The sequence below is a fragment of the Caloenas nicobarica genome, chromosome 14, assembly GCF_036013445.1.
Source record: "Caloenas nicobarica isolate bCalNic1 chromosome 14, bCalNic1.hap1, whole genome shotgun sequence".
Classification (NCBI taxonomy): Eukaryota; Metazoa; Chordata; class Aves; order Columbiformes; family Columbidae; genus Caloenas; species Caloenas nicobarica.
In genome coordinates, this window is record NC_088258.1 from 11,452,032 (window position 1) to 11,465,668 (window position 13,637).

General features: G+C 42.5%; 1 protein-coding gene across 1 annotated transcript; it reads left to right on the top strand.

The window, feature by feature from the left end:
- Positions 1–453: 453 nt before the first annotated feature.
- Positions 454–13,324, top strand: TMEM114 (transmembrane protein 114). The gene is made up of 4 exons (XM_065645059.1): positions 454–637; positions 1,804–1,884; positions 10,281–10,418; positions 13,092–13,324. The coding sequence occupies exons 1-4, from the start codon at positions 454–456 to the stop codon at positions 13,322–13,324; spliced, it is 636 nt and encodes a 211-aa protein (XP_065501131.1).
- Positions 13,325–13,637: the final 313 nt, after the last annotated feature.

Here is a 13,637-nt window from a genome sequence, read left to right on the forward strand (position 1 = left end):
GAGGGCGATCCCACGCGGGGCGCGCACGTCAGAGCATCAGCAGCAACCACCGCGCTGCTGCCTTCGCTCACACCGCCTCGCCAACTAGGTTAGATCCGTCCTTTTGAAGCCAGCATCTGGAAGGCAAAGAACAAGGGGAAATCTCTGGTAAACACAGACGGCAACAGCAAGGCTGTAAGAACACCAGCGCCGCCACAGCTCCCTCCCGTCCGCACCACAGCGGGCTTGGAACAAGGAAGCTTTTGCCCTGAGGTGGGACCACCGCGGAGTTCCGAAGCTGCCCGCGTTGTCCGACGGGGCGGAGCGAGCCCAGCGGCGGCGCTGGCGGGGGCAGCCGGGCGGAGCGGGCCGGGCCGGGCCGGGGGTTCCCGCCGGCGGGCGGGGCGGGGCGCGAGCGGCCCGTGTGGAGACGCGTCGGGCGCGGGCGGGGGCGGCTGCGGGCGGGGCGGCGGCATGAGGGCGAGCCTGGGCCTCCTGTCCCTCCTGCTGGCCCTGGTGGGAGTTTCCAGCTTCGTCTTCCTCGTGGTGGCCATCGCGACCGACTTCTGGTACATCATCGACGCCTCCAAGCTGGAGACGTCGGGGAACGGCACGGACGCGCTGAGCTCGCACTCGGGGCTGTGGCGGACCTGCCGCGGTGAGTGGCCGGGGCGGGCGGGGTGGCACGGCTGCGGGGGAGCCCCGGCGGGCTGCGGGACCTGCCGCTCCCCCCTCCCTTGGGCCGCTCCCCCCTCCCTTGGGCCGCACCCTTGGGCCGCTCCCCCGTCCCTTGGGCCGCTCCCCCATCCGTTGGGCCGCTGCCCCATGCCTTGAGCCGCTCCCCCATCCCTTGGGCCGCTCCCCGCTCCCTTGGGCCGCTCCCCGCTCCCTTGGGCCGCTCCCCCATCCCTTGGGCCGCTCCCCGCTCCCTTGAGCCGCTCCCCGCTCCCTTGGGCCGCTCCCCCATCCCTTGGGCCGCTCCCCGCTCCCTTGGGCCGCTCCCCCATCCCTTGGGCCGCTCCCCGCTCCCTTGGGCCGCTCCCCCATGCCTTGGGCCGCTCCCCCATCCCTTGGGCCGCTCCCCGCTCCCTTGAGCCGCTCCCCCATCCCTTGGGCCGCTCCCTGCTCCCTTGGGCCCCCCCTCGCCCATCGGCAGCTCTTGGTCGAATATCCCCTGTGTTACTTGACGAGGAATCGTGCGGATAGCGAGTTTTCTGCCGCTGTAAGCGAACTATATGTCAGCTTTTAATTTAAACTAATTTAATAAACCTTAACCATTTGGGAGGAAAGAGATGTCTTTTCCTTTTGCACCGGGGGAATTAAAGGGCAAAAGTTTTGGGTTCATGCCATTAAAATGATAATAATATAAATAACATTAAACAATATATAGCTTATATACATAAACAAGTAATATAAATATAAATATGATTACTTTGAAATGTATATCTATACATAATATAAATACAAATAAAATTAGCTTTATCTCATGCTAACTAAAGGTAAGTGACTAAAGATTCACCAAGTTCACCAAGTAATTGCACTGCGCTCGATCTCACTTGGTGTTTCACTGTTAGGATTTTAATGAAAGACCCATAAACCCTATGTGGATAATATGGGATTTTCCCCATTTAGTTTAATTTGTATGCCAGGCGTATTACCTTTGGTCCTGATTCCACCATTAAAAACAAGTTGTAAGTAACGTAACTGTTTTTAAAGCAGGTAATACTCTTAGGAATTATATGTACATTAAGAAAAAAAAGAGGATCTATCCCAATAACACATTATAGCTTAAATTTTCTCATTGCCTTTTCCCTTCTCTATCAGTGAGGAGCAAATGTTACCCTCTGATAAACCCCTTCTGGCATGAGAATGCAAACATCACCGATTCACACAGACAGCTTTTATGTGAGTAACTTTTATTTATTTCTATACTTCATCCACCCTTCCCTCCCTCCTTTGCCATTTACAAGGTCCCGTTTCTCATTCAGAGGGGGAGCTCTTTGAGACGGTGTTTTGACTCTGCTTCTGTAGGACATCTGCCACTGCATGTGGTCTTTAAATGGGACTACTGTTGACATCACCACCTATTTGATGTCAAGTTCAGCTAATTTCTTCCACGGGAGCAAGTTATTTCTGCCTGGAATGGCTCAGGAATTGATAAAAATGAATTGATAAAAATAAAAGGCAAGAATGTCTTAAAATGGTACTCTTTCCCTCAAAACCAGCCATTTCCCTGAGTGATCCTTCAGGGAGACTTAGAGTGGTTTTGGTCCCCTGGTGCAGTATTTCATGATATGGCTAAAAGTGGAGCAAACATGGCAAAGTGAGCCTGAGGTACTGATGCTAATGTAGCCATGTTGCACCAGTAACTGGGAAGTTAAAGAAGGAATAAGATCCCAGTGGGTCACTGAAACAGATGTACAAACAAATCAACAGGTTTGAGACTACAGCACGGGTTGTTTCTGTGCTTTCAAGTCGAAAAGTGCCATTTCTTTAATCTTCCGTACTTAAGACAGAGGCCTTAGCTGATTGGTATTGTTGAAAGCTGGGAGAATTGGTGAAAACGATGTCTGCTGGATCACTTAATCCCTTAAGAGTTCAAAGTTAATCGAACCTAACCAGACTGATCAAGTTTTAAATGTGGGCACCTCAAGTTTTATGTTAGGGATAGTCTAAAATTTTAGGACAAAACTACTAGCATTTCTAAAGTTGTGTTCGCATTTGCGAAAGATACAGCTGTAATTTTTCTCACGTCAGGAGATTTTAGAATACAGCTCTTCAATGAAAGCTGAATTCTGCAAAAACAAAAGCAGACACTATACAGACCTCTTTTTGTTATAAAATGATATTGTCTTGGAAACAAAGGACAGCTCTTTCGTAGTCATGAAGAGTAAAAAAATAATGAATATGAGTAAAAATTGGATTCATACCTATGTGTACACACTCTTCAGAGCCTCGGGGAAATTTTTTATCTCTTGCTGTCATATCAAGTACTATTTTTAGGCTCCTGGAGAAGGACTTAGATGTGCGAAGATACTTGCAGATTTTATTATAAGCAGATGTAGTCTGCCTAAAAAATATGGGATAAGAAATCAAAGATACTTTTATTGAAAGAACCTACTAGGTTTGATTAGGGTGCCCTACAGAGTGAAATTTTTCATATTTTAGATGCTCAGCTTCAATGCTTCATTGCTGTTTCAGTGCGGTGAGGCTACAGACCCACAGCAATAGCAGCTGAACATAGGAAATGCCATGTCAGTTCTTCTTAACTTCTAGGAATATAGATATATCTAAGTGACATGCTGGGTTTGTTAAGTACTGATACTAGCTTCTACGGCAGACTTACACTTCTTTCTTAAGTATTTCCTGACTGTGTTCACTGAATCGTATTTAGGCAGAGCAGAGCAAACCTTCATCTACAACGCAATTTCACTGGAATTTTAGAGGACAATTCTGGGATCATGGATACTAGTGTAGTTAGTAATTTCTTTATGGGTTGCTGTATGGGGCAAACAGGCTAATTGCACAGTTTGAATTTTTTTCCCTGTGTGCAGGTGTCCGTGTGAGGCACATTCACATGGAATTAATCTCATTCTGTCTAGCTCTACACCCATATTTCTCACTGTTTGATTGGCAGAGTGAATTTCAGGACCTCTGGCAACGTCAAGCGTGTTTCTTGCCCATTATTCCTAAAAAGATTTGGAAGAGCTGTCTCCTAATGCAGACACTTAACTAACATCAGTAATCCCATCCACTGTTCTTCAGAGCTCACATACTCTTCCTGGCAGGTCTCAACTAGACACAAGTTCCAAAAAGGTGGAAGAAAGTCTGTACGTGAGTGCAAAGAGCTGGGTCTAAGTGGGAACAGGAGTGCAGGTCACTGCCATAAGACAAACCCTTCATTAGAGAATGAAAAACCTTCACATTCTTTCCCTCCACGTTTCTAATCTCTCTCCTATTCATCCCCAGCAGTTTCATTTTAGTCTTATTGTGTACCTCAGATAGAGCTCCTGGCAAACTAAAAAAAATTGAGTGTACAAGTTAAAGTTCTGTGCTGCCAGCAGTATTACTCAGGCAATCAACCTAGGTCTTGTTAAACCTGGGAGTATGATTTATTTTCACATCACAGGTGTGATCTTTAGCAATTTCTCTAATGGATTAGACACAAGCATGCCTTCTCCTGTACATTAAGCTACCATTTCTTTTCTTAACCATTCCCTCCAGCTGAACATATAATGTATACCCTCTATCTCCCTTAAACCCTCAATGTAAAAAATATTTTCCTACTACAGATTGCGTTACAGCATGGTTATATTTTTGTTTAAAACATCAGCCACTGTCTAAAGAAAGATACCACTAGACTATCTACCACTAGCTGTTCTGAAATTTCTGCATTAAAAAAAATCTTTTTATTGGAGATGTACAGTTTCCTCTGTCCCACACAGGATTAAAATGAAAGTGTTACTTTTCACAGTTTAGACAGTTATTAGGGTCTTTTGCTGACCATGAGTGTTAAAGATAGTCTGCTGAAAGTCATGTTTAAAACTGAAATCTGTCAGCAAAGGCAGCCCAGATATTTTGTCCTGCCGTGTGTTCTCCTGTGCCAGCTGTGAGAGACAAGCAGAAAGAGCAACTGTTTTTCATGATGAACTGAATCCGTCTCTCACTGTCTGGTAGAAGAAGGATGTTGCTCTGACTTCAAAGGAAGCTGCATCAGGAGGTCTGAGCAGCTTTGCCATTTTCCAGTAGAAGAAACATAACATTCAAAATCACATTAAAATGCTGAAGATCACATGCAGAGAGAGGGAGTTGGTGCATAGAAGGAATGGCAGTATTTAATCTACAGAAAAAATTTCCCCAAGAGTTGCAGTTTTGTGTAATAATTTATTTTAAAAAAATAAAATCAAAAGCCCCAAGAAACCCCCAATAAGTTACATTAGGGAAAGGTTACTCTTGGGCATTTTTGTAATATAAATATTTTTTGTTTACCAAAGTCTGTATTGTTAATAATTAGTAAATGTCAGTATACATTTGGCTAAAGACAGCACCAGGGTAATCCCTGCAAAATGAATAATTTTGTAAATACTTCTAGTGGAAATCAATTTGTACTCTGGACTTTGTTCAAGTACTTCAGACAGATGAGCCGCAAAAGAAGAAAGGAGTGTGTTTACAGGATACTAATGTATCCTGTCAAAACTCTTCTATGAGTTTGACTTTTTGGAAACTCAAGTACCCTGTTCTTGTGTGTCTCAGTTATGGCTGGATAGTCACCCCTGCTCGATAACACAAAAATTACTTCTATCTACATTCTTCTGATCCTGGAAAGCTGTGACTAAGGTTTTTTCAAAGCCTGGTGAAATTTTCAAAGTGTGGAGATTTTTTTACTGTGACTTCCCCCCCTCCTCTTATAGTTTAAAACCAAATTGCCACGGAACTTTTTTTTTTTTTTCTTTTGGCACATCAAATCAACGTCTATAGTGTAGTATTTGACCAAAATGTAAGAGGCCATTTTGGTCCAAAGATGCAAACGGGTGCAAAATTACAAAACAGACAATTTGTCTTGAATCTTAGCTTGCTATAAAACCAAGACTGGAGTGTGCAGCTGCCCATGCACAACTGCTTGGATTATTCTCCCCAGAGTATTTATGCTTTTTCTTTTTCAGACGTCACTGCAGCAGGAACCATGAGGTGCAGAGAAGTTAGTGGTTCCTGCAGGGAAGTCAGTGCTTGCTGCAGGGAAACGATCTTTGCAGTAGGAGCAGTTACTGATACCTTAGTTGGTTTAATGTATCAGCTGCCTTGGTCTCTTCCTCAACAAAATTAGTTTAATAGCACAGTTCAACTAGACGGGATTTCCTGACAGCATGTGGACCCTGTAACAGTCACTAACCAGCTGCTTTCACACTTCTCACTGCTCTTTATGGGCCTGCTTCATTTTTACTGGGTTGCATGTTTATACTCCTGCTCCTAATCCCAGAATGTCGTATTCTTTGGCTGCCATTGCAGTTTTCCTGGGGGTTTATTGTTCTTCACAATTTTTCCCTTATGATTTAAGTTATCAGAAGGAAACAGCTAGAGCTGGAATATCAGGCAAGAGCCAGTTCAGAGGCCAAGCGAAATAAGCGCCAAATGATGTACGTAGAAATTCTAACCTAATTGTTATGGTAGGTGTATACCTAAACGGATCTGCTTTGTTTCTGGACAGCAGTGCAGTGTCCTTCAAAGAAGTTCCAGTGAAGATTTACTTCGGTACTTAGAGCAGATATTACAATAAATCTATGCAGAAATCTGAGATAACTTTAGCATCACTGCAGCTGAGACCTAATTAACAACAACTTCTGATGAATGTTCTCATTTTCAAATTCAGTGGTATCGTAGCAATAGAATGTGAACCGCAGCGTGTCACTTAACATTAATTGTTTTACCCATTCCTGGTATTGAAGGTGTTGTCAGTGCCCACTTGTATCGAGTCTCTGCAACTTGTCTGTCAGTTTAGCTCAGACCCTTGTTGCATGAGAAGAGCACAAAGCCAGAATGCGGACCCTAACCCTCTGAGCAATCCTCTACCATAATTTTTTCTCTACGGAACAGGAGAGAATCCAGGTCTTCGTGTCCCTGGGGTTTCAGTCCCACATTTAGCCACACACAGCAGGTCTTTTCTGTTGCTTGTTGTTGGTCTAAGTTGTCTCCTCCCCTCCTTCCTTGCAAGCAGGTCAGGCTTTCTCAGCGCACTGTTTCTCCCTGCCTTTGCCAAGTCTTCCCAGAGCAGCCCTGCTGGTTTTAGCTACTGCCAGCATTCTGTTTCAGCTACAAGCTTTGGTCTTCCTAACTGGCTATTTCATCATTGCTGGGGAAGATAAACAGGTCCTTAATTAAGCTCTTCTGAGCTGCTGCCATTTGGAGTATTTCTGATGAGGTGACTATAGCAGCTTTCTAGTGACTATTTGCTGTTACAAGCTGTGCAAACAAATTCAAAGTTAGTTTGAAACAGCAAAGCTCCAGCGTGTTAACAGGAGGTGGTTAACAAAACTGCCAGGTCTGTAGCTGGTACTTTTGACACTGTTCCGTTTTTCTAGTTTATTCCACAGACTTCTCTTACAAACAACTCAGCAACAACTGTGTTGGGTGGTAAATTAGAAATGTCTGCCAAATTCACAGACCTGGACACACACTGTCGGCGTCATTCTTACAGATGTTTGGTCAGACCTCTAGTAAAACTGCTTTAGCTAGCTAATGTAAAACTTCATTAACTCAGACCAAGCAATTAAAGTATTTTCGCTACAAAAAAAAATGAGGGTTTTTTTAAAATGTTCATCAGTTTGTTTCAGTATTTTCAAGCTTAAACTATTGAATCTTTCGGGTTGGACTGCAGAGAACTCTGGCGTTGAGAAACAGATGTGGGAAACTGAGTTCCGTTTTACAGGGAAGTGCACATACCTCTTGTGCAAGATGCTTAGGTTGTTGGTGTGGTTTTTTTTCAATTCTAAATTAATTTTATCAAAATGAAGCCAGTTATTTGTATAGTACATAATGAATAAATATGTTTTTCAACACAACCTAAAACCACTAAAATGACTGCAAATTTTATGTTTTAACTTCTTTCACAGATTATTATGGGAGACAGAAACACAGTAAAGATATTTTAAGTCATGTCCATCTATAAACTAATTCTGTCCCTCTAATCAGGAATATAATGGCATAATATCATATGCCAGACAGCATGAATTCAGACTCCTGAGTGGTTTCCATGGCAGCATTTTAGAATAAGTTTCCCAGGCAGTTGCAGAGTTCATAGAAGGACAAATGGGTATTAGGTATTTAACTAAAACACTAGAGGTGATAAAAGTGCTGTTTAAACAAATACATTCCATTAAATATTTGATTTTTAAAAAGCTGCGGGTGATGAATAAGAAATGTGATCCCAGCTGTGTGTAGGAAAAGTAAAGCTCTGTCACAGTGGGATTTTGGGTTTCAGCTGAGATATCCCTAAAACTTGTATTTTCACTGAAGAAGGCATAAAAATCAGAGTTAGTCCAATGTTACAGGAAAGTGTCACAGATCAGTAGTGTGATCTATGACACTCCCCAGCAGAATGCTCTGGTATGGATTTGTTTTCCCTTTGCTTCAAAAGAAAAGGTTACATTCAGAGCCTTTTCTTCTTCACCTGCACTTCTCCTGGCTAAGGTTATAGTTGTAGCTGCAGTAGCTGAAATCACACCATGAAAAGGAAAGTCAAAGAGACAGCAACTGTTAGTGCCACTGTCCCGAGGTACAGTTTGTTAGCAGCAACTTTGACTAGTGAGGGACACCTAGAAAAAGCCCAGTGATGAGCTTCTTTATGTTTCTTCCCTCCCAGCAAAGCCAGGTCTGAGGACAGAGTTGCACCATTCTTACATTTAAAATGTTAATTGCATCAGATTTTATCCCCCCAAGGCCTTTTCACCTCTTATACGCAAGACTAAATCTAAGAGGACACGTGGATGTCAGAATGGTGGGGAATCAAAATCAGGGTTAATACCCTCAGGAAGCACAAATGGGGTAGAAGCCAAGCCTGTTCATCCTGCCTCCCTAGAATATGAGAACTAAATAGTGTGCCAAATCGCTGCTCTGCCACATCACATCCCTGACAACCACTTCAACTATATAAAGCTCTTGACCCAAGTTCCATGGCTGTTTCTCCTCTTGGTATTCAACTAAGATGTGCAAACGGTTTTGACAAAGTGGTTTATACACAATAAGATGAAGATTGGTATGACCATTAACATCTGAGAATTGCTGTAGGTTTGGGTTTCTTAGCCAGCAACAGCAGCTGTGGCCAGTTTTGCTGAAGGAAAGTCCAGGGAGTATCCTCAGATTTAGAAGCAAGGAGAGAAAGTGCTCCATTCAGTGCAGAATGCTGCATTCATGTGTTCCGAGCATCAGCTGATCCTGATCTGGGGATACGTGGGACTAGATATGAGAATATAATACCTGCGTAAATAAATTGAAAAGGAAGAACAACAGGGTCACCTCCTAAAACTTTGTCATTTGCCACATTTTTATTTGTCAGCATGTTCTGTACTACACAAAACAAATAATTATGTCTTGAAACCACATTCCAATCAAGTAAACAAATCAAGAGTGACTGCCTTCATCCCATCCAGGCTCTTCCCAACCTTTCAAGGTTCTAGAACTGAACAGAGACACATACATGATTGTGTCTTATCTTTGTAATGATACTGAAGAGGATAAGCTGGATCCTTAGCTGCGGCAGGTGGAGTACATCCACCCCCGTGGGCAGTTGCAGTGCCCTCAAAAAATTGATCATCTAATCACACACAAACTGTGATCTCTTAGCTGACTCCTTTTCTTTGGGAACCAGCTAATGGTGTATTGTTCTTCTTCTGTTAAATTAAATGAGACAATACGCCCAGAGCCCTGGATTTTAAGTTTTTCTGTCTTAGTAACTCTGCACTCTGGTATGAAATAGATGGATACTGGAAGCTGGAATTACTTTTTTTTGTTGTTGTTATTATTCTATAAAAGGTTGGGTTGAACATTTTGGATAGATTGCATAAGAGGGAACAAACAGTGGATGTGAAAAATTACATAGCAACCTTCTGTTTACACAGCTATTAAATGTTACAGGGATCAATAAAGACTAATGTAAAACATTTAGCATGGGAGGAAGCAACCAGGATGGGTTAATGTACTTAGGGAAGCTGCTGTAGAAATCAATGACAGACAGAGATTCAGAGCTGGATGGGGAAATTTACCTCTAGTTGGTGGTCAGCTGCAACAAAGGAAAAGGTCAACAGTTTGCTACAGCAGCTCAGCAGAGCACATGTGACAGAAAAGAAAGCATTTAACCAAAGCATCTGCTGGATCTCACCACCAAACAGAACATTGCCACACACTGTGATCTGTGTGATTCGGATAACCAGCGCTACTTTTTATTAAGGTGGTCAGTGACTACCTAATACGCAACGCACCACTTGTTATCCAGCTAGGCTTAATATCTGAGAACAGTTTAATTGCTTAAATATATCTATGTAGACATATCCTTTGTATTTGTGGTCTCTGCTTGAAACACAGGCTGTGATCCTGTGAAGGGCTTGCTCTGTATGTTCCATTTTTCTGCATACCATACCTTTGTCCTGCCGACTTAAACCGAAAAGCCAAGAGATTGTCCAGCTCCTTGTTTGTGCAGCACAGAATAAGGCTTTGATCCTGATCAGGGACTCTGCACTCAATAATTATTAGAACATCCAATGACACTATAATAAAATATTAAAATATTAACATTCTTAATTTTTCTTCAGACATGCATGGAACATTTGTCATCTTGATGCCCCTCAGCCTGATATTGATGATTTTTGGAGGAATGACCGGATTCATCAGTATTCTTGCCAGGGCCTACCTACTGCTTCTAATGACAGGACTACTTTTTCTTTTTGGAGGTATTGTATCAAACTCCTGCCTTAACTCTTTTAAATAATAAGAGATTATATCTGGGAAACATCACCTTGTCTTCCAGGGGAAAAAAATAAACAAGATTTTGCTTTCAGGATAATGATGGTGTTCATTCCTTTGGTGTCTGTTCAGCTCCTGGTGGGATTCTGGAATAGAAAGCTGCCACTTAGAGTCAGGAAAGGCAAATAATCGCACTCAACCATACCTCCTTGTGGAGTGAATCACACTTTGAACACAGGTTTGCTGTGCCCATTAACACAATAGATTTAATACTTTGTCAGCACAGTGCCCAAATTCTTTACAGATGGGGCAATGGAGTAATGGAGAAGGGACTTTGGAATTAGTAAAGCATAGGGTTTGATAGCCTTGCACAAGTCTTACAGCTATTTAGAAAACTGACATTTTTTCAAAGGCATTTGCATTTAGTTCCTGAAAAGGGTCTTGCTGGGCATGCCTGGGTTAGCTTCACTGCTAGTTTTGAACTCGAGTAGTGTCCTCAAACTGTGGGTGACAAAAGGAAACCCCAAAGAGTTATTTTAGTTGGAGTGTGACATTTCAATTGGAAGGTTGTAAAATTCTTTTACTTTTTGTTTTCTATGATTTTTTCTGTAACCAAAACCTCTGTGTTTTAGAAAATCATTTATGAATTAAAACTAAAACCATTCTGTCGAAGTAGTAAAACTGCATTTAAATCCATCTCCGTTTTCTTCTCCAAATAGATTTTCGGTACTGTTTCACAATGTAACTTGAAACAGAAGTTTCCCTCAACAGAAGAGGGTTTATTATTTGCCCCCATCACCTGATCATACAGTCCTGTTTCTAAGAAGAGAATGCTAAGAGATAGCTGGAAGCAAATGCTGCTGTCTCAAAGTCTTCACTGACCTTTTTAGTCTGAAATGCTCTTACAAAGACCAACCATCCCTCATCATGCTTTTCTTTTGGAAAACAAAGAAACAAACCAAAAAAAAAACCCCAAACTTTGATTTACTTAGAACATCAGAAAGCTGCATTCACTAAAAAGGCTTAGGCTATTTGAAAACTACTCCAAATAGCAGGTGAAAGATGAAAAGCTGTGAAGCGCGAAGCATGATTATCCTGGTGAGGAGTGGAGTACTGTGCCTTTTGAAGACACTTGGAGTTGCAAAGGTGGAAAGGAAACACAAAGACAGTGTTAGGAGAGGGGTGCTGGAATATGTTGTGAAGATACAACTAGTTCTGTTTCCCAGGACAGCGGGATCAGGCTGCAGAGTGTTCTTTGGTGTGAGACCGGCCCCTGCTCCCGCTCAGACGCTACCGTTCAGCTGTTTCAGCTGCATTGAGGCTTGATGCGTATCATGGGCATGGATAGTTTTATAGGATATTCCGGTTCATGAAGTTCGGTATTGATTAGATAGTTCTGTCTCAGAAGATATCAACATTTTTTGATGCAATTCCAGAAGTGTGAGTTCTTTGGAAAATACCAGAACTGATATGTTCCACATCCCAGGATATCCTATATGCTTCCTGTTGTTTTGAAATGCCACCACATTTACGAGGTATCACAGAACTCAGCGTACCTTGTTGAAAATGTCAACAAATCAGTCATTTCCATTTCTGCTGACAAAACGTATAAAGTCATTTTTCCCTCCTTGCAGAGGACTTAGAATAAGGCACAGGCATCATAGCATGATTATTCATGAGTATGGATTTTGACTGTTGGATAACCCAATACTCTTCTGTCTTGGCTTGCCTCTACTCAAATTTGTCTCTCTGGCAAAAATGCAGACTCATCTAGACTTACGCTGTGATTTATCGAAAAGCCAGGTGAAAATTTTCCTCCCTCAGAAATCAGAGAGGACACTGTCTTGTCCTACAAGTGTTCCAGTACCTACTTACCCTGGGCTATAGTCCTTTAATCCAGGACCTTTCTGTCACATCTTTCCTGCCACTGATTCAGTAAAGTTATGACTTTGATCAGTATATGTCCTTTGAGTGACAGGGATGCCAGGCCCAGGATGTAGCATGTGCTCTTGCTAGATATGCCATTCCCTAAATTTGCTGGCTTCTGTACAGTCCTTTCATTCTGAAAACATCTGGATTCTGTTTGAGTGACAGTATTGATTTATTTTTAGTCTACACCAAGGATGCCTTTGGCTCAATTATTTGGAAGTGATGAATAGTCATGACTCCACAAGACTTGGTGGGAGGTGATGGTAAAGACCAATACATTTACATTGAACACTTAAAACTTACGATAAAGTTAGAAAACAGCCTAAATTCAGGTCACTGACCTGAAATGCAAGAACCTCTGTCTCCATGGGCTTTCTTGCATAGAGGTAAACAACTGTATGTGGTGACAGCAATGAGAAATCAGGATGCATTGTAAGAGAGTATTGAAAACAGAGATGGACATGCATTAGGTATCTGTAGAAGGCATGAGTAGATTTTTGTTGTGGGAGGCTTGCTGTTACACATTTTGATTCAGTATTTAACAGTGAGAAAACATTAAACTCAATGGACAGAAAGAACCCTCTTTATTTCACTGGCACTCTTCCCTAAAAAGTAGCCTCAACTAGACTTTAAAGATAAAGAGAGGCTAACTGGTAATCTGTCCTGGGTGGATAGGAAGGAGTGGCAAAGAAGGCCTAAAAGATATCCAATTATATGTTTTTCTTTCCCAGCTCTTGTTACACTTACTGGGATCAGTGTCTATATTGCATATTCAGCTGCTGCCTTTGAAGAAGCTGTCTGCCTCCTGAGGAGTAAAGATCTCCTGGTAGAAGTGGACATCAGGTTTGGCTGGTCGCTGGCCCTAGTCTGGATCTCCTTTGTTGCAGAAGTGCTCACCGGGGCTGTGTTTCTCCTGGCAGCAAGAGTTGTGGGTCTGAAACGGCGACGTGAACAGGCGTTATGAACAACAGGTATCATTGCAACAACAGAACCCTGCAGAGCCTAGAAATGTAGATTGCTTGGTCCATCTGGTCACTGGGAGCAATAAAAGTGGCAAGGCTGTGACTGAGTATCTTGTCAGCTGCTGTAAACCCTTTTCGTCACAGTTAGCTGTAAACCACAAAGATTGTGATAAATCAGTAGAACATTTCAAGTGCTGTCAATAAGGAAGCCCTTGTGATTTTAGAAGAAAGTACATTGCAGTGTTAGTGTTTCAGAATAATTGCATCTGGCAGCTCACAAGACATCTCCATTCATTGCTTAGAACAGAGCAGAGC